At 41.1% G+C, this 24,478-nt stretch overlaps 1 protein-coding gene across 6 annotated transcripts; it reads right to left on the minus strand.

Moving 5' to 3' along the window:
- Positions 1-24,107, minus strand: LOC136522886 (uncharacterized). 6 transcript variants are annotated; one of them, XM_066516682.1, is made up of 30 exons: positions 23,937-24,107; positions 23,172-23,201; positions 22,579-22,888; positions 21,365-21,525; positions 19,152-19,217; positions 18,176-18,293; positions 17,989-18,098; positions 17,785-17,880; positions 14,639-14,762; positions 14,225-14,292; positions 12,420-12,506; positions 12,175-12,327; positions 11,986-12,081; positions 11,535-11,594; positions 11,330-11,451; positions 11,160-11,247; positions 5,351-5,455; positions 5,048-5,152; positions 4,924-4,976; positions 4,778-4,841; positions 4,560-4,694; positions 4,369-4,481; positions 4,182-4,275; positions 3,744-3,963; positions 2,606-2,736; positions 1,592-1,738; positions 1,327-1,455; positions 1,109-1,207; positions 970-1,008; positions 1-585 (listed from the first exon to the last, which is right to left on the minus strand). In XM_066516682.1, exons 3-30 carry the CDS (start codon positions 22,826-22,828, stop codon positions 448-450), a joined length of 3,171 nt encoding a protein of 1,056 aa, XP_066372779.1. In that variant the 5' UTR covers positions 22,829-22,888; positions 23,172-23,201; positions 23,937-24,107; the 3' UTR covers positions 1-447. The 6 variants fall into 6 exon arrangements, with proteins under 6 accessions (XP_066372779.1, XP_066372778.1, XP_066372776.1 ...); XM_066516681.1 differs by having other exon boundaries at positions 22,579-22,919; XM_066516679.1 differs by having other exon boundaries at positions 23,048-23,201.
- Positions 24,108-24,478: the final 371 nt, after the last annotated feature.

Here is a 24,478-nt window from a genome sequence, read left to right on the forward strand (position 1 = left end):
TAAATGTTATCAACTGTTCAATCTGCACATCTCATGCAAATGAGCCACCCTTTCTACTGTTTCAACTTTCATATTCAGCAAAGCCAACGGAATCATTTACATCCTTTACCTCGTTGACTTCTTAACAAATGAATTAGATCTGAGGGATGACTGCTTCCCACCTAACAACTTGGGCAAACAGCTGTCCCTGTTCTAGCATCAATTTCGCTGTACACGCAAAAGGGATGCAATATAAATAAAAGAAAAAAAACAAAAGAAACAATCTCCACCATTCACCATACAGCTGCTTTCACCACCACATGCATCAACAAGACCCATCATCTTCAGCCAATCCAAGGCAAACCATTCTCAACCCACAGAATGGTAGTTCCTAAAAAGAAGGTAACTGGAGTATTTACATCATGCAGGAACACCTCCTTCAAACTGATAACTGGTTCCAAGGAGCTGTTACTTCAGTCGGAAATCACGTCTAAATGCTGTCAGGTTTTGAGTGAATCTGTCGCGATTCTTAGGTTCCAAGTTCCTGTTGACATCCGTCATCAGCTTATCGAAGCACTGTGAAAGGCGTTGTTGCTGGTCCACAGTCTGTAAATTAAATTTGCATTAGATCTCTTAAAATAATCACCCATTTTATAAAGCTATTTGGGGCATCCAAAAGAAAGAAAGGTTCCAACAAATCTCAGCTTTCATTATAATTATATTAGCATTCTTAAGGTAACTTGATTCAAAACCCTGAAGATTGCTAAATGCTAATGGAGCGAAAAAGTAGCCCGCTCCCGCTCGATATGTTCTTTTATATAAAGCGTACACGCTGAAGGTGATCTGCGATATTATGACACTAGCCCAATTTGTACCATAGGAGCAAAACCAAAGAACCAAGCTAACTATGAGAAGGTCCCGACAAAAAAAAAAAAGGTGTACCAAAGGCTCTAATGGAATATGGAACTTCAAGCAGAGGACTGCTCTAACCTGTGATGCTAATATGTGCGCTCTGAGTTCACTGAACATCTGTACAAAAGGAAAAAAACAAATCAAAATAATAAACAAGCTTAAAAGCATAAAGTGGAAAAAAATAAGTATTATTAAAATAAAAAATAAATGAAGGCACCTGTTCACTGGTCATTATCAGGCTCAATATTGGTCGACTCAGACTCCACTGATTACCAGCATCCTCAAAGAGCATGATCTCAAAAAGTGTCTTCAGTATCTACAGAACAACAAAAAAAGCCTAAGTCCCAAGCAAATTCAGTATCTATCACAAATAAAATACTACTGTATTACTTTGAAACATTTCAGAATATGGTAAACAGGATTTAGCAACAAAACCTGAGGAAACAAATTGGGATACTCTCCAATATGCCGCGCGAGATTTACTGAAGCTGGTGATGGAGGTGAGTCACCAGATGTAATGTTGTTAAAGTAAAAGGCTGCCAGGCTGTCGATGGCAGAAGCGCACTGCCCAAAGGAGATAAACATGACATAAATCAGCCCAAATAATACAATAGCCAGTACAGTTTCAGCCTATATATTTCACTAAACAAATATTATATAATATAGTTTCATCACTCAAGATGGAATATTTGAGACGAACCTGTGTTGATATCCCTGTATCTAGACCTTTTAAGCCAGATTCGAGTGAGCTGACAATATGTATGAATGTGTTCGTGTCCAAATTGAGAACAAACTTGATATGGTTGTTGAACAGAACTTCCATATACCCAAAGTACGCCTTCGACAGCTGAAAAACAATAACTCATTCTCACTAAGGTCAACAGCTGAAAACAATAACTTCTCACTAAGGCTACAGAAGTACAAATGAAACCGAAAAAATAAAGTGTTTAGGTGAACAAAAGAAGTGTGGGTTGACATAAGCTCTGGCCAAGATTCTGGAAGCATAAGACTTCGACCAAGCAAAAATTATCTTGCATAGAGGTATCAGATTGTAGTTTTCTAGTACTAGGGTTTAGCTAAATAAATAAATTCTTAAAAGAAATTGAGTTATTGATCCATCATAATTAGCACTCCCAAAAAATGCATAGAAATACACACATAAGGTACTGCTTACTATTACGATATTTGCTTATGTTTCAAGAACCAGAGTTTGAACCCCAGCTTGCACCTATGGTATGGCTGACGCACTAACACAACCCTCCTTATGCATGGGGCCCCGTGGGGCCCGCGAGCAAAATCGTCAAACACCAAACTCAATGGTAAGAGCAGAACCAATTGACCATTTCTGATTAGTGAGCAATTATCTCCTAAATTGATTTGCATGCATGTTCCTGCCCACGTTCTATGTGAGAGAACTTTGATGCATGGAACTAAGTGTTAAGACAGCCATATGTGGCTGGTCTGGGTCTGGGCCTTGCGTCCAGCCCTTGTAGCTGCCCTGCGTTGGATTCCTTGTCCAGCAAGGGTGTGGATTGAGTTGTATATGGTAGGGATACTGGAGGTCGGTTCTGTTTCCATAAGCCGCCCCTATCTCTACCTATATATATGCATGTATCATGTAATCCCATAATCAATCTACTATTATACACTGCATACCTTCTTTCACTAAGCACTAGTATTAAGACATAAATTAAAATTGAATTTATATGAATACCTTTCTGAATGCCAATATATCAGATAATGGAACTGAGAGGGTCATCTTCAGAGATATATCAAGGGCATCAGCAAGCGCTCTGTCACCATACAGCTCAAATACACCAAAATTGACATAGTTCCCACACAAAGCTGGACGTTCCAGGTAAAATGGCAGTCAAAAGAACAATACATAATCACAATAAGATTACAAAATCTTAAGCCCACAAGAAATAAATATATGGTACAACTATTGTGAGAACAGGTCATAGTACAATCTTAAAAATGTGAAGAATACTAAGAATCAAAAAGTAGCCAACATTTACAAGATAAGGACCAAGATATATCCCAGTGTGTAACAATTCCTCAGAAACCATCCAAGAACTGGTGATTCACAAAGTTAGCTTAAAGTCTTTGGAATTCGTTACTCATTGCGTAAAAAATCAAAAGCCATTTGGGAATGAGAGAGAGAGAGAAGCAGCTCTTTTCAACAGTTTTTCGAAGCATGAACCCTAATGAAACAGCCAGCAAGTTTGCAGTTCAAAATGATAATTCAGCAATAGTAACATCTTTTGTTTTTGGGTGGGGTGTGGGGGTTGAACATAAGATGAACCATGTACAAGTGGATCTGGCTCTCTGGCTCTTCGATTGGATGCATGTGAATATGTGATATGTTGACATACTAGAAATGTCAAACCCATAGTGTTTTAATGTTATTATGGCAGTGGCATGTTAGCATTTTTTTTATTTGTGGCTCTTAGGCAGATTAGATCAAATTTGTTAGTTTGTTAGGGTTATCAGTTAGACTTGACGGCTACAAACACCTAGACGTATCATTAGTTGTAATCAAGCAGGAACCCTAAAAGGCAATCAGAGCCTCGGAGGATGAGCTTATTCTTCCTGCTATATTCCATCCTGCCCCAACTAAATCCATATCACTGAATTTGGGAAAATGAACACTACAGTTGAATACAAGAAAGTCTATTACAAAAGCCCCAGCAAATAATCATGTTTCACACTCATGTAAATCAGTGATATCGAGCCTTCTGAAATATAGTACTGATGAATGCAACCAGCTATCCACTATGCTGATGGAACCTATAGTCAACTCACTTGCAGTATATCAAATTAGCAGGTCAAATGACATAATTTTTACTCACCCCTTGAAAGAACAGTCAGTGAGATCCATATGCCTTTGTATTTACTTCCATAAATGTCTGTGCCATTAGGAAGCAATAGAATTCGCGACCCGTAAGCCACGACTATCTTGCTAACCTCTCGGAACAAAAGGATCCCATTTGGTGATGATGAATCAAATGTCAGTCTTTGAGCTTTGTTCAAAACAAATTCATACATGAACTTGAGCAAGGGTGTGGTGACCTGCATGAGGTGACATTTAGGGTGACTGAAGACAAATTATGAAACCTCAGGTTATGAGTAGCTAAGTTAGGCTTAGGCAGCATATTTGAGCAAAAACATGCAATAGGAGCGCACGGATATAAAGCTGTTTCTAAAAACAAGGGCTTATACATAATAAAATGCAATATGTGCAGGGGCATAAAATTGTTCTAGAGCACAAATTGGGAACAGATGACAACCTCTGGTTCATCCGTGCAGAGTGAGATGGCTCTCAACAGAAGTGGCATGCGAGATGGATACAACCAGTCAAATAGGAGGCCATATGTCTTGCGACTGGATCACATCAGTAAATCAGTAAAGGTAAAGTTAGTTTCAAAATAATAGGGGCTGTAATACCCTCATAATGAACATGATCAGATAACACACCTGTTGGTTGCCATCGCTATGCCACGTAGATCTCTCATCCAACCAATAAATGCATGCTTAGCGCCATCAGTCCGAAAAGCAGCATCAGGAGTTGCCTCCAGGTTAAATGCAACCTACAGTGAAAACAGAATAAAAACCACATCAAATTTTAAAATTTACCAATGTTTCTCTCAAAAGGATTATCTACGCACCTGCTGAAGTGGTTCCATGAAAGTCCTGAATTTCACAGGGCTATCTTCCATGAAGACTAAGGAGCCAAGGATGTAATAGAACGTAGTTCTACTACGTGAACATTTGTATTCTGCAAGAAATGAGAAATTCTCCGGCTGGAAGAATACAATAAAAAAGAATTATCTCTAAACTGAGCGCAGGGATGGAAAATAAATAAAAGCTAGTGGGAAGACTTTACAGAATGATTTGCAATGATGAACTTTACACTCTCCAGCTTAAGCAGCAGTTTTCCAGTCATATAGCTGGCTTGGCAAGAAAAAAATGAACTGTCATCACGCAATAAATGAGAAAAAGAAAACTGAAAAAAAAAAGCCACAATTTTACCCAGTTGCCAGATCAAGGAACAGGGACAGAGTATGATCAATAACATCCTCACTCTGTAACCACAGCAAAGGTCAGCAAAGCTCAAAGGTAAAGCTTAAGCCAAAATCAGTAAATGAATAGTCACCTCAGCATAGCACTTCAGATTTGTAGCAATTTTCCCAACAATCACATTGAGAAGAATTAAATGGTCATTAAGTCCTAGAAGCTCAGACAATCTTCCATACAGCTGCTGCAGCAAAGAAGCATTGGTTTATGGAATCTAACAAGCAGGTACATCTGCCACACTTCACCAAATATTAGCAAGAAAATGTACAGGGAAAATTTTAGCAACCATTGGCAATAGTGCCAAATTTTTGCAGGGCTGGTTCCGGCATAAACCAAAAGAAGCCCATCAAAAGAGAAAATAAAAGAATAATTGTTTATTAACCTTTGAAGCATGCATGGCTTGGTCTCCTACATATGACCTTCTGAAACTTTGTACAAAGACGAGAATAGCTCGGTCAAGCCTTTGCTTACTTAATTCTTGATATCTCTGCAAAGACAATAAGTCAGTTATTGTTCACACAATGAACCTGCGACAAGACTACCAATTCCCAGCGGTTTCTTTGCAAGCAAAGGTTTGTAGTATTTTTGGTCATCTATCAATCATAATTTTAACTCCGCCTATGTTGTCTCAACATAGCAGGTCACAAGCCCTGGTAAAGGAGGAGGGTTGTGATAGGCGTGGCGAGCCAACGTTAAATCCAGCCATTCTAATGGAGATGAAACCCGAAAGAAAATCGTTGGGGCATAACCCTCTTAGCGACGCGCCATATCGGAACCCGGGTATGGTGTTAAATGAGCAAGGGCCGGGTCGTCACCCCCGTGATGCGCCGTGTCGCGATCTGGGCACGGTGTCAAGTGATCAAGGATCGGGTCGTCGCATCCTTAGTGGCGCGCTACATCGGCGCCCGGGTGTAGTGAAAAATGAGCAAGGGTCTTCACATCTGATTCGACGGGCGTGAAGGGTAAGGAAGCTAGTCAAACCAACTAGGATCCGTTTAGGCAGTTGGAATGTAGGGTCGCTTACAGGTAAGTTAAGAGAATTAGTTGATACCGCGACTAGTTGGCGTGTAAATATATTATGTGTTCAAGAGACTAAATGGAAGGGTCAGAAGGCGAAGGAGGTGGACAATACAGGTTTCAAGCTTTGGTACACAGGGACAGTTGCGAATAGAAATGGAGGAGTTTTGATTGATAAGAGCCTCAAAAATAGTGTGGTGGGAGTAAGAAGGCAAGGAGATAGGATTATCTTAGTCAAGCTTGTCATTGGTGATATGGTCTTGAACATAATTAGTGCGTATGCCCCCCAAGTAGGCCTCGACGAGAGTGCTAAGAGACAGTTCTGGAAAGACTTAGATGGCCTGATTAGAGTTGTACCCAGTAGTGAGAAGCTTTTTATAGGAGGAGATATTAATGGGCATGTAGGTACTACAAGCGCAGGTTTCGAGGCAGTTCATGGAGGTTTTTGGTATGGTAGTAGGAATCAGGAGGGGGAGGACGTTCTGGACTTCGCGGTAGCTTTTGACCTGATGATAGCCAACACTTTCTTTAGAAAGAGAGAATCTCATCTAGTGACCTTCAGTAGCGAACAACACTCTAGCCAGATTGACTTTGTCCTCACAAGAAGAAAGGACAAACGAGCATGCTTGGGTTGCAAGATGATATCAGGGGAGTGTGTTGTTTCTCAACATAAGCTTTTGGTGGCAGACTTTCGTTTTCAGGTGCGTGCCCGTAGGGATAAACAAGCTAAGATTGAAAGAACAAAGTGGTGGAAATTGAAAGGGGAGACGTCAGAGGTATTCAGGGAAAGAGTTATCAAAGAGGGCTCTTGGAAGGAAGAAGATGACATAAACATGTGGGAGAAGATGGCAACCAACATTCAGAAGGTGGCCTTAGAGGTGTGTAGAGTAACCAAAGGAAGTGGAGGTGAGGCTAAAGATACTTGGTGGTGGAACGAGGAAGTCCAACGGGCTATTAAGGAGAAGAAGTGCTATAGACACTTGTACCATGATAGAAGTGTGGACAACATAGAGAAGTACAAGGTGGCAAAGAAGACTGCAAAGCGAGCTGTAAGTGTGGCAAAGGGTAGAGCGTACGAGGATCTTTACCAACGTTTGAGTACGAAGGAAGGAGAGAAGGACATTTATAGGATGGCTAGGGTTCGTGAGAGAAAGACAAGGGACTTTAACCAAGTTAAGTGCATTAAGGATGAAAGTGAACATCTCTTGGTGAAGGAGGATGAGATCCGACATCGATGGCAAGAGTATTTTGACAAATTGTTCAATGGTGAGAATACAGACACAACCTTTCAGTTGGATGACTCTTTTGATGACACCAATAGGCGCTTTGTGCGGAGAATCCAAGAATCTGAGGTCAGAGAGGCGTTGAAAAGGATGAAAGGAGGTAAGGCGATAGGACCGGATGGTATCCCAATCGAGGTGTGGAGATGCCTCGGGGACAGCTATAATATGGCTAACCAAGCTGTTCAACCATATCTTTCGATCGAACAAGATGCCTGATGAGTGGAGGAGAAGTATATTGGTACCGATCTACAAGAATAAAGGAGATATTCAAAGTTGTACTAATTACCGGGGAATTAAGTTGATGAGCCATACTATGAAGCTATGGGAGAAAGTTATCGAGCATCGCTTGAGAGCAATAACGCAGGTCTCTATGAACCAATTTGGTTTCATGCCCGGAAGGTCAACCATGGAAGCCATTTTCTTAATAAGACAAGTTATGGAGCGGTATAGGGAGAAGAAGGACCTACACATGGTTTTTATTGACTTGGAAAAGGCTTATGATAAAATACCAAAGAATGTTATGTGGTGGGCTTTGGACAAACATAAAGTCCCAACGAAGTACGTCGGACTCATTAAGGACATGTACAACAATGTTGTGACTAGAGTTCAAACAAGTGATGGAGACACAGATGACTTCCCGATTAGGATAGGACTACATCAAGGGTTAGCTTTGAGCCCTTATTTGTTTGCCTTAGTGATGGATGAGGTTACAAGGGGACATCCCTTGGTGTATGCTTTTCGCAGACGATGTAGTGCTAGTTGATGAAAGCCGAACAAGAGTGAATCAGAAACTGGAGTTATGGCGGGAGACTTTGGAGTCCAAAGGTTTTAGACTCAGTAGAACTAAAACTGAGTATATGAGATGTGACTTCGGCACTACTATTCGGGAGGAGAAAGATATTAGTTTGGAAGGTCAAGTAGTGCCTAGGATACCTTTCGATATTTAGGATCAATGCTACAGAGAGACGGGGATATTGATGAAGATGTTAGCCATAGAATCAAAGCAGGGTGGATGAAGTGGCGGCAAGCATCTGGTGTCCTATGTGACAACAGGGTACCACAGAAGCTAAAAGACAAGTTTTATAGGACGGCGATTAGACCTGCTATGTTGTATGGTGCAGAATGTTGACCTACGAAAAGACGACATGTTCAACAGATAAGTGTCATGGAAATACGTATGTTGCGATGGATCTGCGGTCATACAAGAAGGGATCGAGTTCGGAACGATGATATACGTGATAGATTAGGGGTAGCACCAATTGAAGAAAAGCTTATCCAACACCGGTTGAGATGGTTTGGACATGTCCAACGGAGACCTCCAGAGGCACCGATGCGTAGTGGAATCATAAGCCAGGATAGTAACGTGAAGAGAGGCAGAGGAAGACCGAAGTTGACTTGGGTAGAGGCAATAAAAGGAGACTTGAAAGGATGGAATATACCCAAAGACTTAGCCTTAGATAGAGCCTTAGATAGGAGTGCTTGGAAGACAGTTATTCATGTGCCTGAACCTTGATTGTTTCTGCTGGGTTTCAACTCTAGCCTACCCCAACTTGTTTGGGACTTAAAAGCTTTATTGTTGTTGTTGTTGTATCAATCATAATTTTGAGCAATTAGTCTGTTATTAGGAATAATGCTACTGGTAATCTGTTATAAGAGTAAAATATACCAAAATACCAGCGTGCTCCCCAAACTTTGAGGGGGTCATCTAGGTCCCTAAACTATTAATATGCATTTTTATGACTCTCAACTTGTTAAATGATCCACCTTGGGTTCAAAACCAGTGGTAAATTTTCTGCTGGTGACGTGGAAGCTAACAAGACATGCTATAATGATGTGGGCACTAAGGGCGTGTTTGCTTGTGACCCTGGAAAACCTGCCAGGCACAGGCAGGTGCACGATTTGCTGAGCCTGGGGCCTCAATTGCTGCCTGGCAGGCAGCATCCCAACAGGCCCTAACGAAGCATGAACTAGAGAGAGGAATGAGGAACAATATGACATTAAGGTCCCACCACAGTTTAATGGCATGTGGGGCATGTGGCGTCTGGCGCTAGCGGTGATGTTGACATGACGAGGTGGCAAAATAAGGTGCCATGGATGACAGTACATGGCAAGTGGCAGACTAACAAGGACTGTTAAGGCTTTGGGCCTTGGGTGAACCACTTTTAGGGGCATATAAACTGCTAATTGAAAGTTTGGGGACCAACATGACACCCACGGACAAGTTTAGGGACATCTGCCTCATTTGTCAAAATTGTCCCATAATATATGATGAATCATATTAGAAAAATTGTCAATCACTCGCTCAAGAAAATAACGAAGAGCACCAAAACTGTTCGCTAGCAAACAATTGTCAGCAAACATACTGAAAATGGTATAAAAGTTAACAAAAGCTCAGCAAACAAAAATTGTATCTAATAATATAATATAAACAAGGGAAAGCGAAAGGGCATCTAGCTGAGTTAGTTCGACTCCCCATGAGAGCACATTTTCAGGCTGAGGTTAAAAAAATCCCCTCGTCTGTCCCAACACCGAAGCACAGGTCTAAGGTCTGGCCCCGGCCGTGGTTGTTCTCACATGGGCTATGGTGCCGCTGCGTATGGGTGGGGCAGGGGTTCAGGGGTTTTCTCGACCTATGTGAGAAGGCCTTCTTCTTAGTGCAAGGCCTGGAGGCTGTCTTATCCCCCGCAGGTCCAGTTTTTTTTTTTATAAACAAGGGGAAAGGGAACAACAAAACAGAAATCATATGCAAGCTCATCATTTTCCATAACCACAGCAAGCAAATGTTGATCAATACCTTAGTTGGGATATCACAAATTTAAGTTCCAATGCTCTTCTCATAACAGAGCTGACAAAAGCTTAGATTTAAAGGCAATTTACAGTTGCATGGCGTTTTGTTCCATATTGCCAAACCTAGATAGTACAGCAGTCTGTACTATATCATTGTAGTATCTTTTGCTATTATGGATCCAAAAGATGCATTAAACTAATTGCTGTATCCAAAAGTATGTGTCCTTTTGAGCCACACGATGCCAACAACAACAACAACATAGCCTATCAGTCCCAAGCAAGTTGGGGTAGGCTAGAGTTGAAACCCACCAAGAGTCCCAAGTCACGGTTCAGGCACTTCAATAGCTGCTTTCCAAGTACTCCTATTCAAACATAGATCTCTTGCCACATGATGCCAAATGGAGCTTTAAACTTAGCTCCCACATTGGTAGTGTAAAAGCATCCTTATGGTTATCATCTCAAAGAAACCTACTGACCACGAGGCCCGCAAAAACCTAACAACCCAATGTGGATGCACAAATATAAATGTACTCTATAGCGGTAAGTGAATCCATCAAGTAAAAGAAACATTATTTCCTATAATGTAGGGTGCTTGCTTTTGGAACAAACAATAATAAGTCGAAAGTTCGAAAGCCATCTTGAACTGTAGTTTGCATTAATTACATAATAATTCACATAACTACGAGTAGGCTGGACATCAAATGGAAAACTAATAACAAGAATGTCATTTCTGCCATTCTGATCAAATTCATACAATTCCGATGGGAAACTGAGGGAAGGTGCCCACAGAAAAATGCTAATTATATGTACCGAAAAGTTTGAAATAACACATTTTGCATTACTGCAATTCCAATTTTTCAAGTGAATTGATAAATGAGTTTATATCATGTTACTGGCAAAATACTAAAGCTGTTAACCAGAGTTCAACAACAAATTGTCACACTAAGAGGATTGTTCGACTCTAGACACGTGCTTACTTTCTACATTAACAAATAATTCTCAGGGGAATTATTCATCCTGCGAATACACTAGCTCATTATTCATGTTCAAGTGTTGTTCGAGAAAAATTATTCATGTTAAGTGGATAAATCAGTTTCATCTAACCTGTGCGTGTGCTCCTGTATCAGTCATACTTATCAACTGCAGTACACGGGCAGAGAGTTCTGCATCAATTAACTCTTGTGTTTCTTGGCTGCAGAACATGGAAAATCTCATCCATGAAAAGCATATAAAGAACAAAGTTTACAAAATAAGAAAAAAAAAATATTGCTCACCTAGCACCTGTCACCTGCCTAACTTTGACAATGGCCGCAATTATGTGAACCATCCATGCGATCTGGCCTTCAATGACAGACAGCTCATCAGCATCACCAGGAGCTGGTAATCTGGACCTTTCCTGTAGTAGATATTTATTTTTTAATAGAATTATATTTATATTAAAAAAAGATTGTGTGAAACAATCAAACAACACAAACATACCGTATAAGCTTGCAGAAGAGGTTCCATGATGTTTATGATGTACAGACTACTACTTTGGTACTGCAACTCATTGAAAGAAAAGAAGAATCAGGTACTGTAATATGAAACATTTGTAGGAAAATATTATATTCTGAAGTCGAAAAAATAATAAGGGGTCTCATTTATCCAATTGGTAGGAAGATTACTTATAATTTTTTGCTGATTTAATTAACTAAAAATTATCCATATAAAGTTAACACATACAAATTGCAGGCAAATTTACTATCCAGATTCAGAAAATTTTATTTAGCACCATTTTCCTAAATAAGCTGGAACAGAGCATATCTTTTACAGGAAGATCTCCAACTAATCAATTAAAGATGTAAATGATCTTATTCCCTACTGTATTCAAAGAAGAGAAACAGATGAATAGTTTTTAAAACACCAAAAACCAAAATTAGGTAACAGAAACCTGGAATCTGCAAAGGAAGGGAAGAAACTCCAGCTGGTCCTGGAGAACTTCCACACTATCCAAAGGATTTTCCAGTGAGTTGTCAGCAAGGATGGCCTGAGATGGGTAGAAACAACAAATGATAAGAATGGTAGGAAAAACTTTTTTTAAACTGAAATAGGAGTAGAAGTATCTTGTATGAACTAATACCTGAACAGAATTAATTCTAGAAGTGATAAAACCCTCTGTGATCTTGGGAACAGTTTCATCAAGAAGACTTGGTGTTTCGCCTTTCAAGTAAGGCACGGATGTCACCAGCTTTGACCAAAGACTTAGAAGATAGTAGACACTGTTGCTGGCCCACTACAGAAAGAAAAATCAATAGTCATAAGCCTCACAACATCATATTTCAGAAAACAAAAGGCCAGCAGTTAAGCAATAAGAATAAGACAAACCTGCCATGACAACAAGGATCTAGTTGTAAATTCAGCTACTAGACCAATCCATTCACCATAAAACTCAACATTCAGAAGCTCTGCCAGCTGCACAGCACAATAACTTAACTAACATATAATGATAAAAGGGCTCATTTCTAGCATAGGCTAGTCAATTATAAAGAAATATGGCAACTCCATCAGCAAAAGATCTACACACATGAAGTTATTTATCGTATTATTGTTAACAAATGACAACAGTCAAATATAAACCGAATCATCTGGTAAATGTTGTGGATAATTCTGAGGATGTCGAAAAAGAATAACAGAAAAAGTAAAGGAACAAACATAGAACAGTTTGATTGATGCTGCTTTAATATGATCAATAAATATAAGGTACATAGTTGTAACAGAAAAAATTTCCAAATAAAAAATGTAATACCTTAAATTCATTATTTTGCACTTCAGACCACACCAGGGGGTATTCAGACATTTTTGGATAATATGGGGGTTATTTAGGTATTATTTTGATTTTTTTTCTACGAAGCTTAATGATAAGAAATGACAATACCAAAAAAAAACATTGCTAGTTGGTATTGACAACAACATTTGAAAAAATAAAACTAGAATAGCCTCCCAGTTAAGAACAGTAATTTTGGTACGAAGTGTCCATGAGGCAACGAAAGTTCACAAACAAAGGTCCCAAAAACAATGTCAAGCATAACACTTAACACATTTCCTCATACATGAGGTGGCCATAGGAGTAACAGTACACTGCTAGTGGCAAAGAAGAGAAGGATTGTCAATATATTGTGCATGTTCCATCTATTCCAGTGATGTTTTTATATGGCTACTAAATAAACAGCAACAGTAAACAATAGCAGTCACGCCAATAAGCTGCAACATACTAATATATTAGCATAACCAATTAACTGGTTTATTTTCATTGGTATAAAACTAAAACAACAACAACAACAACAACAAAGCCTTTAAGTCCCAAACAAGTTGGGGTAGGCTAGAGTTGAAACCCAGCAGAAGCAATCAAGGTTCAGGCACGTGAATAGCTGTTTTCCAAGCACTCCTGTCTAAGGCTAAGTCTTTGAGTATATTCCATCCTTTCAAGTCTCCTTTTATTGCCTCTACCCAAGTCAACTTCGGTATAAAACTAAAAGATTAGGAAAATTTACAAAAAAAAACAACAATCAATTTCAGAAGGGTGTCAATTCTCTTATTATACTAGAAGCCTGGACCTTATGGTTTGCACCACAATAGGTGTGTGTTTGATGGGGCATCTCCTAACCTGGCTAGAGATCTTCAGCTAGCTAATGAGAGGCTGCATTTGTGAGGTTTGGCTAAAGCGCAAGGCATTTCTTACCTCTTTGCGCTTCAGCCGGACGACAGTGGAGTTTAGGTCGTGGTTGTGTGTTTTTCTCTGTAATAGGCATGCATGGCTAATTAGAAACCTGGGTGTGTTGTGTGTTTGTAAGGGCTCTTACCCCTTTGACATGTGTAAATAAAAAAAAAACTACCAAGCAACACAAAAGAAGACACAAATACGTTGTTGGTCTATTTCCTATCACATGCTAAAATGAAAACAGATAATCGTTAGAGAAAAAACGAAAACAGATAAAGAGAATATTTGTTGCCAAAACAGCAATAAACCAAGTAGGGTCATTCTTCATTCAAGTAACAGGATTGCCAACTTATACAGGTCCTTATAAAAAAACTAAAAGTATTTTTTTAACTCTAAACCGTCATAATTTCACTGCTATGAAATAATGAAATTCAAGCTATGTCCATAGCAAAAAAAGGAACAGGATTGCAACCTGGTAATTCACTTTGAAACGCCCCAAAAGACGGCAGAACTCATGGTAATTGTCATGATCAGCAAGTCCTGCAAATTGGAAACCAATAAATTGCATAACTATTTTGCCTGCGTCAGTGCATCAAGAAACTTATCTACATGGTAAGAGTAGCAACTGTAAGCATATCAAATCAAAAGACTTATCTGCTAACAAGTTTGCATTCTCTTACAATACACAATGTGGTTGTGGCAGTCAATTTATCAAATTAACAGAAAACAAGATTATTACTTCATGTACAATGTCTTCAATAGAGATCATTATGCTTTTATTTTAGCAAGAGAGACTATTATTCTCATTAATGTGTGAAAATTGTGAGAGGAACACAAAACCAGCATCAAATACAAATTCACAATGAAAAATCTTTGTGTAGTAAACCTTGTCCAGTTAGAAGTATCTCCTTGGTGCCTAGCATCAGATGAGAAAGAAACTGGGACCTTGCAGGATCCTCCACAAAAATACTGCGCCTGACAGAAGCAAGTCGCACCAGACACTCCAAAGCCTGGAAAAATCAAAGGGTTTGCACATATAAGTACAGAAGGAAAAGGAAAAGAAAAATATATGAAAGGTGAAATGCAAGTATAACTTAAGGCACTAGCCAGAATAAATTTCTGAAGCAGAGATTAGTCGATGTTAAATTTACTAGGGGCTCTTGCATTTGTACCATTGTTTTGTATCGAAATTGTGATTTTGCCCCTATTTTTTTGACTTTGTGAATTTACCCCTACTGTGCCATTCACGAAGCACCAGTTTGCCCCTGCTCCGTCATCCACCCCTAACGGTGTTAAACTTTGTACAAAAGACATGAATGCCCATGCGATTTTGCCCCTTGTTTTTATGCCTAATTGTGATTTTGCCCCTGTCTGGCCGAGGCTCGGTTGCGCGCGGCGTGGGGTCGACCGTCCGGCCATGGCGCGGCCACCGGAGATGCGGTGCTGGGGCCTAGCCGCTAGGGCGCAGGGTCATCATCAGGCCTGGGCCTCCAGCTCCCGTTCGCCGATGAAGGTGCCGTGGAAGCCATAGGGGACACGAGACAGTGGACGTCGTAGCTGAGCGCGAACAGCTCGTCGGACGCCGGGTCCAGCTTCGGGTGCGTGATCATATACGCGCACCCGGCGAGCTGCCCGTCGAAGTCGTACCGCCCCACGGTGCGGAGGTCGCCGTCGGCGGTGACGCGCACCTAGTACGGGAGGTCGTCCTCGGACATGGCGAGGAGTCGGCCGTTGAAGTAGACGAGCCCCGCGTTGGCCACGCCCATGCCACGGGACGGGTCGACGAGGCCGCAGAGTCCGCGCGTGTAGAAGAGCGTCAGGCGCGCGATGCCGGAGTGGCCGTGCAGCTCGCCGATGGCCTTGGGGAAGACGGCCCTTCCCAGGGCGCGCTCCTGCCGGAGCCGCGCCGTCTCGGTGAACCGGCAGGCGTAGGACTCCGCGGTGCCGTTCCGGATGCGGACCGCGTGCACCATGCCGTCGCCATCGAACAGGTGGTGCCCTGCCGCCGGCTCGAAGCATGGATTGGCGCCGCTGCAGACGTACACTCCCGTGCCCAGAAGAACCAGAGGTGGGGGAGAAGAACCAAAGGCGGGTGCCCCGCTGCACATGAGGTACAACAAGCCCCGCTGCATTAACCGCGACGCGTACGGACTACAGACGCCACGCCGCGCCCGCCGTGACCCCAGCAAGGCTCAAGAGTCAAGGCCCTCACGCGCACGATCGCGGCCAGGCCCGCCGCTGTCTCTCTCGCCATCCAGGGAGCGCCGGCATGCCGCCCGCACGCGCCGCTGGGTACTCCGTCTCCATGACAGCCGGAGCCCGCGCCGACAGCTTTGTGCTGCGGACTGCGAAAGCGGAAGCGGAAGCTTCGTCGTCGGGTGCGTCCATCCGTGCGTGCACGCGGTGAGCGAGGCCTGCCACACCCACACGGCCACACCCATGCCCAGGTGCCCACCCATGCGATCCGATCCAGCGGAGCACAGCGTTCGGCGCTTCCTGCCACCTTCCCGTCGCCTGGCCCCGTGCCACCCGCCGATCCAGACTCCTGACGCCCAGGACGCTAGCTATCCTGTCCGGCGCAGCCCTTCACGGACGGCAGAGCGTGCGCGTCGCGGCCACGTCGTGTAGTGCGGGGGAGGGGAGCGATAGCCTGCCTGCTCCCGCCATTATAAAAGGCCTCGAGGTAGAACGGACTAGGACGCGTCGATCGCAGCAGCAGTCGCAGTCTCACTCTCACACATCACGAGCTATCTCGAGCTCCAATTACTCTGCCAGCCAAGCTACGTGTTCCCACCCTTGTCTTTGCTGCTTGAGATGGAAGCGTACGCGGCAATGGCGTCGCCGCCGCCCACGAAAGCCGCCATGGGTGGCGTGGACAAGCTCAGCTACGAGATCTTCTCCCTGCTCGAGAGCAAGTTCCTCTTCGGCACCGGCATGCGGGCGCTTCTGGACGGCGGGCGCGTGCGGGTGCTGGCGATCTACGGCTGCGGCGGCACGGGCGCCGAGGACGCGCTCCTGGCCGCCGCCGCGCTCGCGAGGCTCGAGGCCGGGCTGCGCGACCACAAGGGCAACACCGACGCTCGCGTGGCCGACTTCTTCGACCTCTCGGCGGGCGCCGGCGCGGACGGAGTGCTCGCGGCGATGCTGTTCCTGAGGGGCGCCGACGGTCGGCCGCGGTACACGGCCGACGAGGCGCTCGCGTTCGTGGCCGGGAGCGTCTGCGGCGGGAAGAATGGCGGCTGGGGAGGCCGGCGCGGGCCTCGGTGGGCGAAGCCGGCGAGAACGAGCGGATAAGAATAAAGAGGAAGGGGCATTCCAGTCATTTCGCATCTGATTTTATGTGTTTTATTTTTTTTAAATCGCTTAATCAGCCTCTAAATAACGGACATCCAAACCAGGGGCAAACGGCTCCTTCGTTTCAAAATAACAGGGGTAAAATCACAAAGTTGAAAAAATAGGGGTAAAATCACAATTGAACCTCTGGACAGGGGCAAAAACACCGTTTTCCCAATTTACTAACAATGGACGAAAGAACATACTTCTAAGAGAATACGGCAAACATTATAAAAAAAAAATTGTTGCTGCATGTCGCATTAATATATGAAAGGCTTTGTTGTTGTTGTTGTTGTTGCATGTCGCAACAAAAATTTACAGTTCTTGAGCAAGAAAAAACCCACTAAGAATACTAAATTAGCAGGCTGCCAGGTTGCATTACTGACCAAGCCACCTCATAAGAAGGTAAATAGTGAATGATCTTCAAAAAGGTAATATAGTGATCGGTCTCTAACAGGATACTAGAAATACACTGAACCAACCATAAAAATAAGATTATACTTTAATAACTTCGCTAACATGCTAGAGAAAATGTCGTTCCGGATCCATTCTTCACAGGTTTATCGAGGGCATAAAACTGTCATAATTTTGTGCACACGAACATGGACAAAACAAGGTAACCTTTTTCAAACGTGGAACAAAACAAAACTCTCTAGTTATTAATGAATGAATTACCCAAATCATCATGTCAGTGTATACCTCTTTTGAAACTCGTATGCCATTGACTTTGTAGTAATCAAAGAAGATTTGGAGTGTGGAAGGATCTTGAAGAAGAGGCCTCCAAGATGCAGGAAGCTGCACCAAAATAAAATATTCAATTATTGAATAAAAGGAAGAGATTAAGTGTGGTACAATGACAGGTTAATCAAACGTAAGAAGCTAACAATCATGTAACTGATATACCTGCACTGTTCCAAATTCTTCAGAGCTTTCGTCCACCGGAGAACCAACAAAGTCAAATGATAAGCACTTTAATGCAAGGTCAAGAGGAATATGTCCAAATTCATCCGGAGCTGAAGTATAAGGGAAAAATATTAAGAATTGCAATAATCTACTAGGAAAAAATGCCAACTAGACATCTTGTGCATACCTTCACTCTTCAGTTGGTTAAGTGAGGTTAATGAAATTTGGAAGACCTGCAGAAGAAACTGGTCCTTGAATGAACTCGCAATTTTCCTATGAAGCGTCAAAGGCATCGCAGGGTTTGGCTATATGATAAACAACATATAAACATCAAATTAAAACGGGTATGACAATTCAAATGTACTAAAAAAATGAAGTCCGAAATAAAACCTTGATTGGAGGTGAAGTTAATTATATGAACCAAAAAGCACAAGGTCAGTCTGTAAATGTATACACTAGTACATTACATACTAAGAAAACTCTCATTCAAGAGATGTGTTGTTTCAAAAAAAGAGAGAGAGAGAGAGAGAGAGAGATAGCAAGTATGGACACCGCTACAGTTTACCTCCATATTAACCAAGCAACATGTGTTACTCTTCATGTTAAGTAGGAAACAAGCATATTGGAACTATCTCGACAAGTTCATCAGCAACAGACAAACAAGGTCTTCACAACAGACACAATTATATATGACAAAACAGAAGTACACAAAGAAACAGAGAAAAGCCTTTTGTGTGTCCATTTGCATACATGTTAATAAGCCAATCACACGTAGACATATTTAATATCCCTGCTTCTTAGTACTAACATTAAGATTATACATGATGTTCATTTGCACAGTTCTAGGTGCAACTGGTCTTGCATGAATTCATTCCACAAGATAGTGTATATGTTGATCAGTTGTGCTTGTGCATAGTCAGCATTATGTATGGTGGTCAAAACAACCATTTCATATATTTTTTTTTTCTATGACGGTATGTCCACGCAACATGAGCAAACAACACAATCTGCAGCCTGGTAGAACCAACCAATCAACATTATTTTTGAAGCAACGCTCAGTTAAACTTTAATCTATCCATGTTTGAATCAAAATAAGACCCAAAATTGAAAGGGAACTATAACCTATGGAGCATATACTGGCTTCACAAATAATTGTGTCTCACCTGATTCATTTCTGTAACGAGATTGTTTAGTATCTTCAAGCCTATGAAATAATGATCCTGAGATGCCTGAAATGATGTAGGCACAACCAAAAAAGATAAGCAAAATGCATCACGTCGCATGCAAAAGAACTTGGAACCAAAAGTATACCATCTCCAGTCACAAAGACTTGTCACTTTGAACACATGGTCTCCCAAATTGTATTTACAAGACCAATACAATTGTAATATTATGGAAGTTATTCCCATGACAAACCTAAACATACGATATGCATGGTCTCAAAGTAAAAATATTTCAGAAATTAAAATCTTCTGACAATTGAAATTTTGGAAATTTGGCTGCAGGCATGTCCAAAATGACATCTGGCGACAGGAGGGAGTATAATATTGCCACAACTGCTTCATTTAAATATTCATTAAACAGACTTGCTTCAGTAATTACTAATGTAGCAAAACAGTAAAGATGCCTATGTTTTAGCTTAAACACATAAGTTTTACATAATATAATAAAAAAAGCTCTTGTTACTCCATTCTTCTTCTACAAATGATTGAGGTTTCTAAGGCGTTGTGGCACCCAGTGCCATTGAGGTGTGCCTGGACACATAGGTGCTGTCACGTGCAGGTCCCAAGTGTGTTACTGTTCACAGGAACAGTAATCTAGCCTTATAGCCAGTGTGGCTAATTGTTATCTTTAGTTAGTTAGGAATTAGAAGATTGGATAGCAAGGATAAGATTAGTTCAGATCTATCTCAGGGGTTTCTTACCAGTAGAGATAAGATTATATTTGAACTGTTAGGGCCATGCTAGCTTTATAAAAGGAGCAGCTAGCAACCATTTTGGGGAAAGCAAAAATGAACATCAATCTATTAGGTTTAGCCCCTTCTACCCCTGCCCTTGTGCTCCAGCTGCCAGCTACCGGCTGCTTGGCTTAGGGCCATCCAGATCAAGGTTCATGACACGTGCCATCTAGGCAATGCCTAGGAAATATAGTGTAACTAGAACCTTGTACCGTTCTGTCGCGCCACCACGCCAGGGGTACACCTGGACACTTAATTGTTGCCTCATAAATCAATGCGTTTAACAGACAGAACAGTTCATTTACAAGTAATGTTCTCCTGTTTAAAGGGCAAAGATAGATGTTCTCAAATCGCTATGCAACTGTGCATACAATCACTGTAAGAGACCATTAATCTGGGAGAGACTCTCATGCCGTTATTAACTGGTGCCTTACAGACTGGTGGAAGAAAAAAAACTAAACAAATTTAGAGAACAGTAGAAGAGATATTTATTGGTGTATGATAACAACCTATTCTAGCACACATTATCTTAACATGTGTATGTGAGTTGTGAGATAAAAAAAAAACATTTATGGAAAAACAGTGGGGGTCTATATAAAAGATGACAAAAGGGATGCAGAAGGTATAGCCGTATATAGTATAATGAGCAGCAATGTGACTGTTGTAGAAAGTTTACAATAACCTCGGACAAACTGAAAGGAAATATTTCTTTTTCCGTGAGATGAGGGTTCCATCAGAAAACAAGAAGCCTAGTTTGAATAGTTATGGTAACAGTACATCAACGATTGGATCAAGTTACTCCATAAAGGATTTTAATTTTAACCTATATAAATAGCATAGAAAAAATTCCTATCTAAGTTTCAACTGAAATAGCAACTTCCAAATTTTACTGGCATATTTGGCACTGGATCTTACAACCTGCTTCTCATATGGAACTTAGACCATTAAAATGGATATCACCAGGAATACAAAATTGAAACAACAGATTCTCTGATAAATTACTAACAAATTATCAGAGTTCTTAATCATACCACTCAAGTGCTCAATGATTTCTTCCAAGGCTTTAGGTCTTATGAACATGAAGTCATGAACAAATTCATGTATGACCTCTATGCATGTAACAACAGCATGGGTCCAGTAGGGTGGAAACAGTCTGTATTTTCCTTACAAGTTACATTTCTCTGTGTTCAAAAGGTTAAAAAGTTCAAACAACTCACTGGATCCATGTGTATAGAAACAGGAATAGTGTCTGCAGATTTATATGGTGCAAATAGCTATCTTGTGAAGTTTAATTAATTTCAAAAACAGGTTTCAGTCAACGAACTGGCAAGGTCTCATGTGATGACAAAACTCTTAAATACGTGACAAACAATCAGAGAATTCTTATCTCAACACATAAAGCATGCAAGACATACTTACAAGACCTAAGAAATCAGTCGCTTCCTTGACAGTCTCTCTGAATCTGTCATCATCAAACCATCCAAATTTTGTAATTCGACAAACCAGCTGAATTAGGGACACAATGACAAAGTTCTGCAATTTAGGCCCCCTTGTGGCAAGATAGTTTATGACATAATTCCCTTCACACAGATTACAAAAAAGGTTAGGTGTAAATAAGCAACAAGAGGTATACAAAAGCATGTAAGAAAGAAACAGACACAAATACTAATTTCATCTATGATGACGCATAAAGAAGGAAAAAGTCCATATTACTCCCTCTAAGTTTGGCCTATGTCCAAATAACCCCCAAAACTAACATTTGGTTAAATTTACTCCCTCCAACTATTTAAGTTGGTCCAACTAACACCTTAAAGAGTTTTTTCTTTTTTGGTTTCTCTATGTACAAATTATATTTTAGTTTCAAATTTTGTGAGGTGATAGAGGACATTGTATTTTGTATTAGAAAAATGCACTATGAATTTTTCATCATTATGTTTTATACGATATTGTACCTCCAGTGTTAATTTATTATTAAATTTCCTAAGCTATCAAAATAGTGGCAAAAAGTTAAGATATATTTTTCTAACATAACTTGTGATGTTCTCTATCATATCACAGAAGTTGATATTAAGGCTCAACAAATACGTGGAAAAACAAAAATAACAAACCATGTTAAGGGGTAAACTAGACCAACTGAAATAGTTGGAGGGAGTAAATTGAACCAAATGTAAGTTTACGGGGTAATCTGGACATATGCCAAACTTAAGGGGAGTAATTTGAACTTTTTCCCATAAAGAATGATAAATGGAAATAGTTATCTTTCCAGCAACGTCATGAAAGCAGACAAAGAAAACTTGAGAATATGAAACTATATAATTTACAATCTTTAGATATGTCACGAGTATAAGGAAATGAGTCCAGAAGAAATAACAAAAGCTTATTGAAAATTACATTGAGACTACTCTGTATGATTGCATGCTGCATACGTCACAGGCTCACAGCTCATATTTATTCAACAAATAGAGAGACATAAATGTTAAAGCAGATGCAACTGAACAGAAACAACACAGCTAAATTTGACAAACATAAAGGGATTTTAATGCTAAAATGCCACATGGATGCAACAGAACAGAAACAATAAAACCTTAACTATAGATGATGCCATGCAATAAGTGTACAGAAAGAAACATTACGTATATCGAGACGGAGCTTCAAAGAAAGACTGCGGTCAGAAACTTGCTTCAGCAAGCTTGAACTCGCCAGCATCAGGGCATATGGAGTTGAGGCATTGTCCAATATGTATTGGCATTGCGAAATGTACTCGCTGTTCTGTGAGAAGCACTTGAGGGTGCTTTCTGCATGCGCTCTCTCAGCTGAGTCTCTAGAATTATAAAGCTTTTCACACAACACCTCTAATTGCGCTAGGCTCTCCATTGATGACATGAAAATGAAGCTTCGAGTTTGCAGTTGACCAAGTATCCAAGATTAATATGCCACCAGGTTCTGAATTAGTATCCACGAATTTGCATGAATGCTTGTCACAAGCACCGAATTAATGCATTAGGTATTCAGTTGAATAGGAAACTTGTAAAGCACTGTAAGGAGCTTATATAGAAGCTAAAATATGTGATTCTAGCATAGGATGAAGGATTGTCACAGTACATTCATATTACAGGAGAGAAATATTTGAACAAAAGAGTTCTCTCATGACAATCTTTTCAATGACGCTTAACCAAAGACACAAGACACAATATAAACAGCTAACGAATGCTTATATCGCCAATACCAGCCCCAATTCAGCCTGGGTTACAGTGATCTGCAAGAATGGAAATGCGAAACTTAGCGACCGCCAAACCAGCAAAACAATAGCATAATAACAAAACAATGGTTGCTTTTAGCTTCATTTGCTAAGCAATTCCACTTGATGACACATACAAACATAGTTACAGCAATCTACGTGATACCATAATAATCAGCTAACAATAGCTGCATTTGCTGAGCCATTGTATTTTGTTAGTTCATGCAATAATGATAAAATCTGAACAGGTACTGCACAGCACAGGTAAAAGACTATTTATAGCGACTTAACAGGTATCACATAACACAAGAAAAAGGGATAAAGGAAACATAACGCAGGGGGGAAAAAGATCAAAGCGAGTTATGTGCTGCTCTATTTGATAGGGCTCCCCTACATTCCGGCATACATATAAACACACAGCACAACAAACAATGAGTTAATCAAAAAAAATACATGCCGCATTCCCCTAAACACTGGATAGCCTATCATCAAAGATCAGGTTGCATAATTCTAAAAAAAGATCAGGTTGCATGACATGGAAATCGCTCTAGGATGATGCTCATCCCAGGGGTGGAACCATGCATGGAAATCGCTCCAGGATGATGCTCATCCCAGGGGCAGGGGCGGATCCAATAATTTTTGCAAAAACTTCGGAGTTAGGGGCTTGTCAAATAGCTATATAGCTTTAGGTTAGGGTTTCGGTGCTTCAGCTTCGCACAGCATAAGGGAAGGGAAGAGAAGGGATGGGAGCACCTGGTGCCCTGGTGGGTGCTCGTCGCCGGGCGCCGGCAAGACACCAACGAAAGCCTCAGCACCTGGCTTAGGGCGGCGGCGGCGGCGGCGTCTGAGAGCGAGAGGGGAGCGAGAGAGAGAGAGCGAGGATGGAAGAGGAGGGATGCAGTGGACGGGGGAAATGTAGGCTATGCATCGACGGGGGAAATGTAGGTTATGCATCGACGGCGAAAAAAAAAACGGACGGGCTTCTTGTGGGCTGTTTTTTTTTTCTAGTTTCTTTGAGAATTTCTGTTTTTTATTTTTCTTTCTCTCCCTTTTATTTTTTTTATTCTTGTTGATTTCATATCTATTCTCTTCATTGGACACTATCAATGGCTAGTACAACATTTGTTTTAAATAACAGAAATTTCATATCTATTCTCTTCATTGGACACTATCAATGGCTAGTAAATATATAGTGCATTGTAAATAAGTAAATGGAACTTTTTTATATTTTATTAAGGTTGAATATTTTTCTATTGAAGCTAGAAGCCATTTTCACATGAACATATACCAATTTC

Source organism: Miscanthus floridulus, chromosome 18 (assembly GCF_019320115.1).
Source record: "Miscanthus floridulus cultivar M001 chromosome 18, ASM1932011v1, whole genome shotgun sequence".
In the NCBI taxonomy this organism is placed as follows: domain Eukaryota; kingdom Viridiplantae; phylum Streptophyta; class Magnoliopsida; order Poales; family Poaceae; genus Miscanthus; species Miscanthus floridulus.

Coding starts and splice junctions, on each gene's coding strand:
- LOC136522886 (XM_066516683.1), bottom strand. CDS start 22,828: ATGTCATCAATGGAGAGCCTAGCGCAATTAGAGGTGTTGTGTGAAAAG. Junction 14,763..17,784: donor GCATACGAGTTTCAAAAGAG/GTATACACTGAC, acceptor TGATTTTTCCAG/GCTTTGGAGTGTCTGGTGCG. Junction 4,977..5,047: donor ATCTGAAGTGCTATGCTGAG/GTGACTATTCAT, acceptor CTGTGGTTACAG/AGTGAGGATGTTATTGATCA.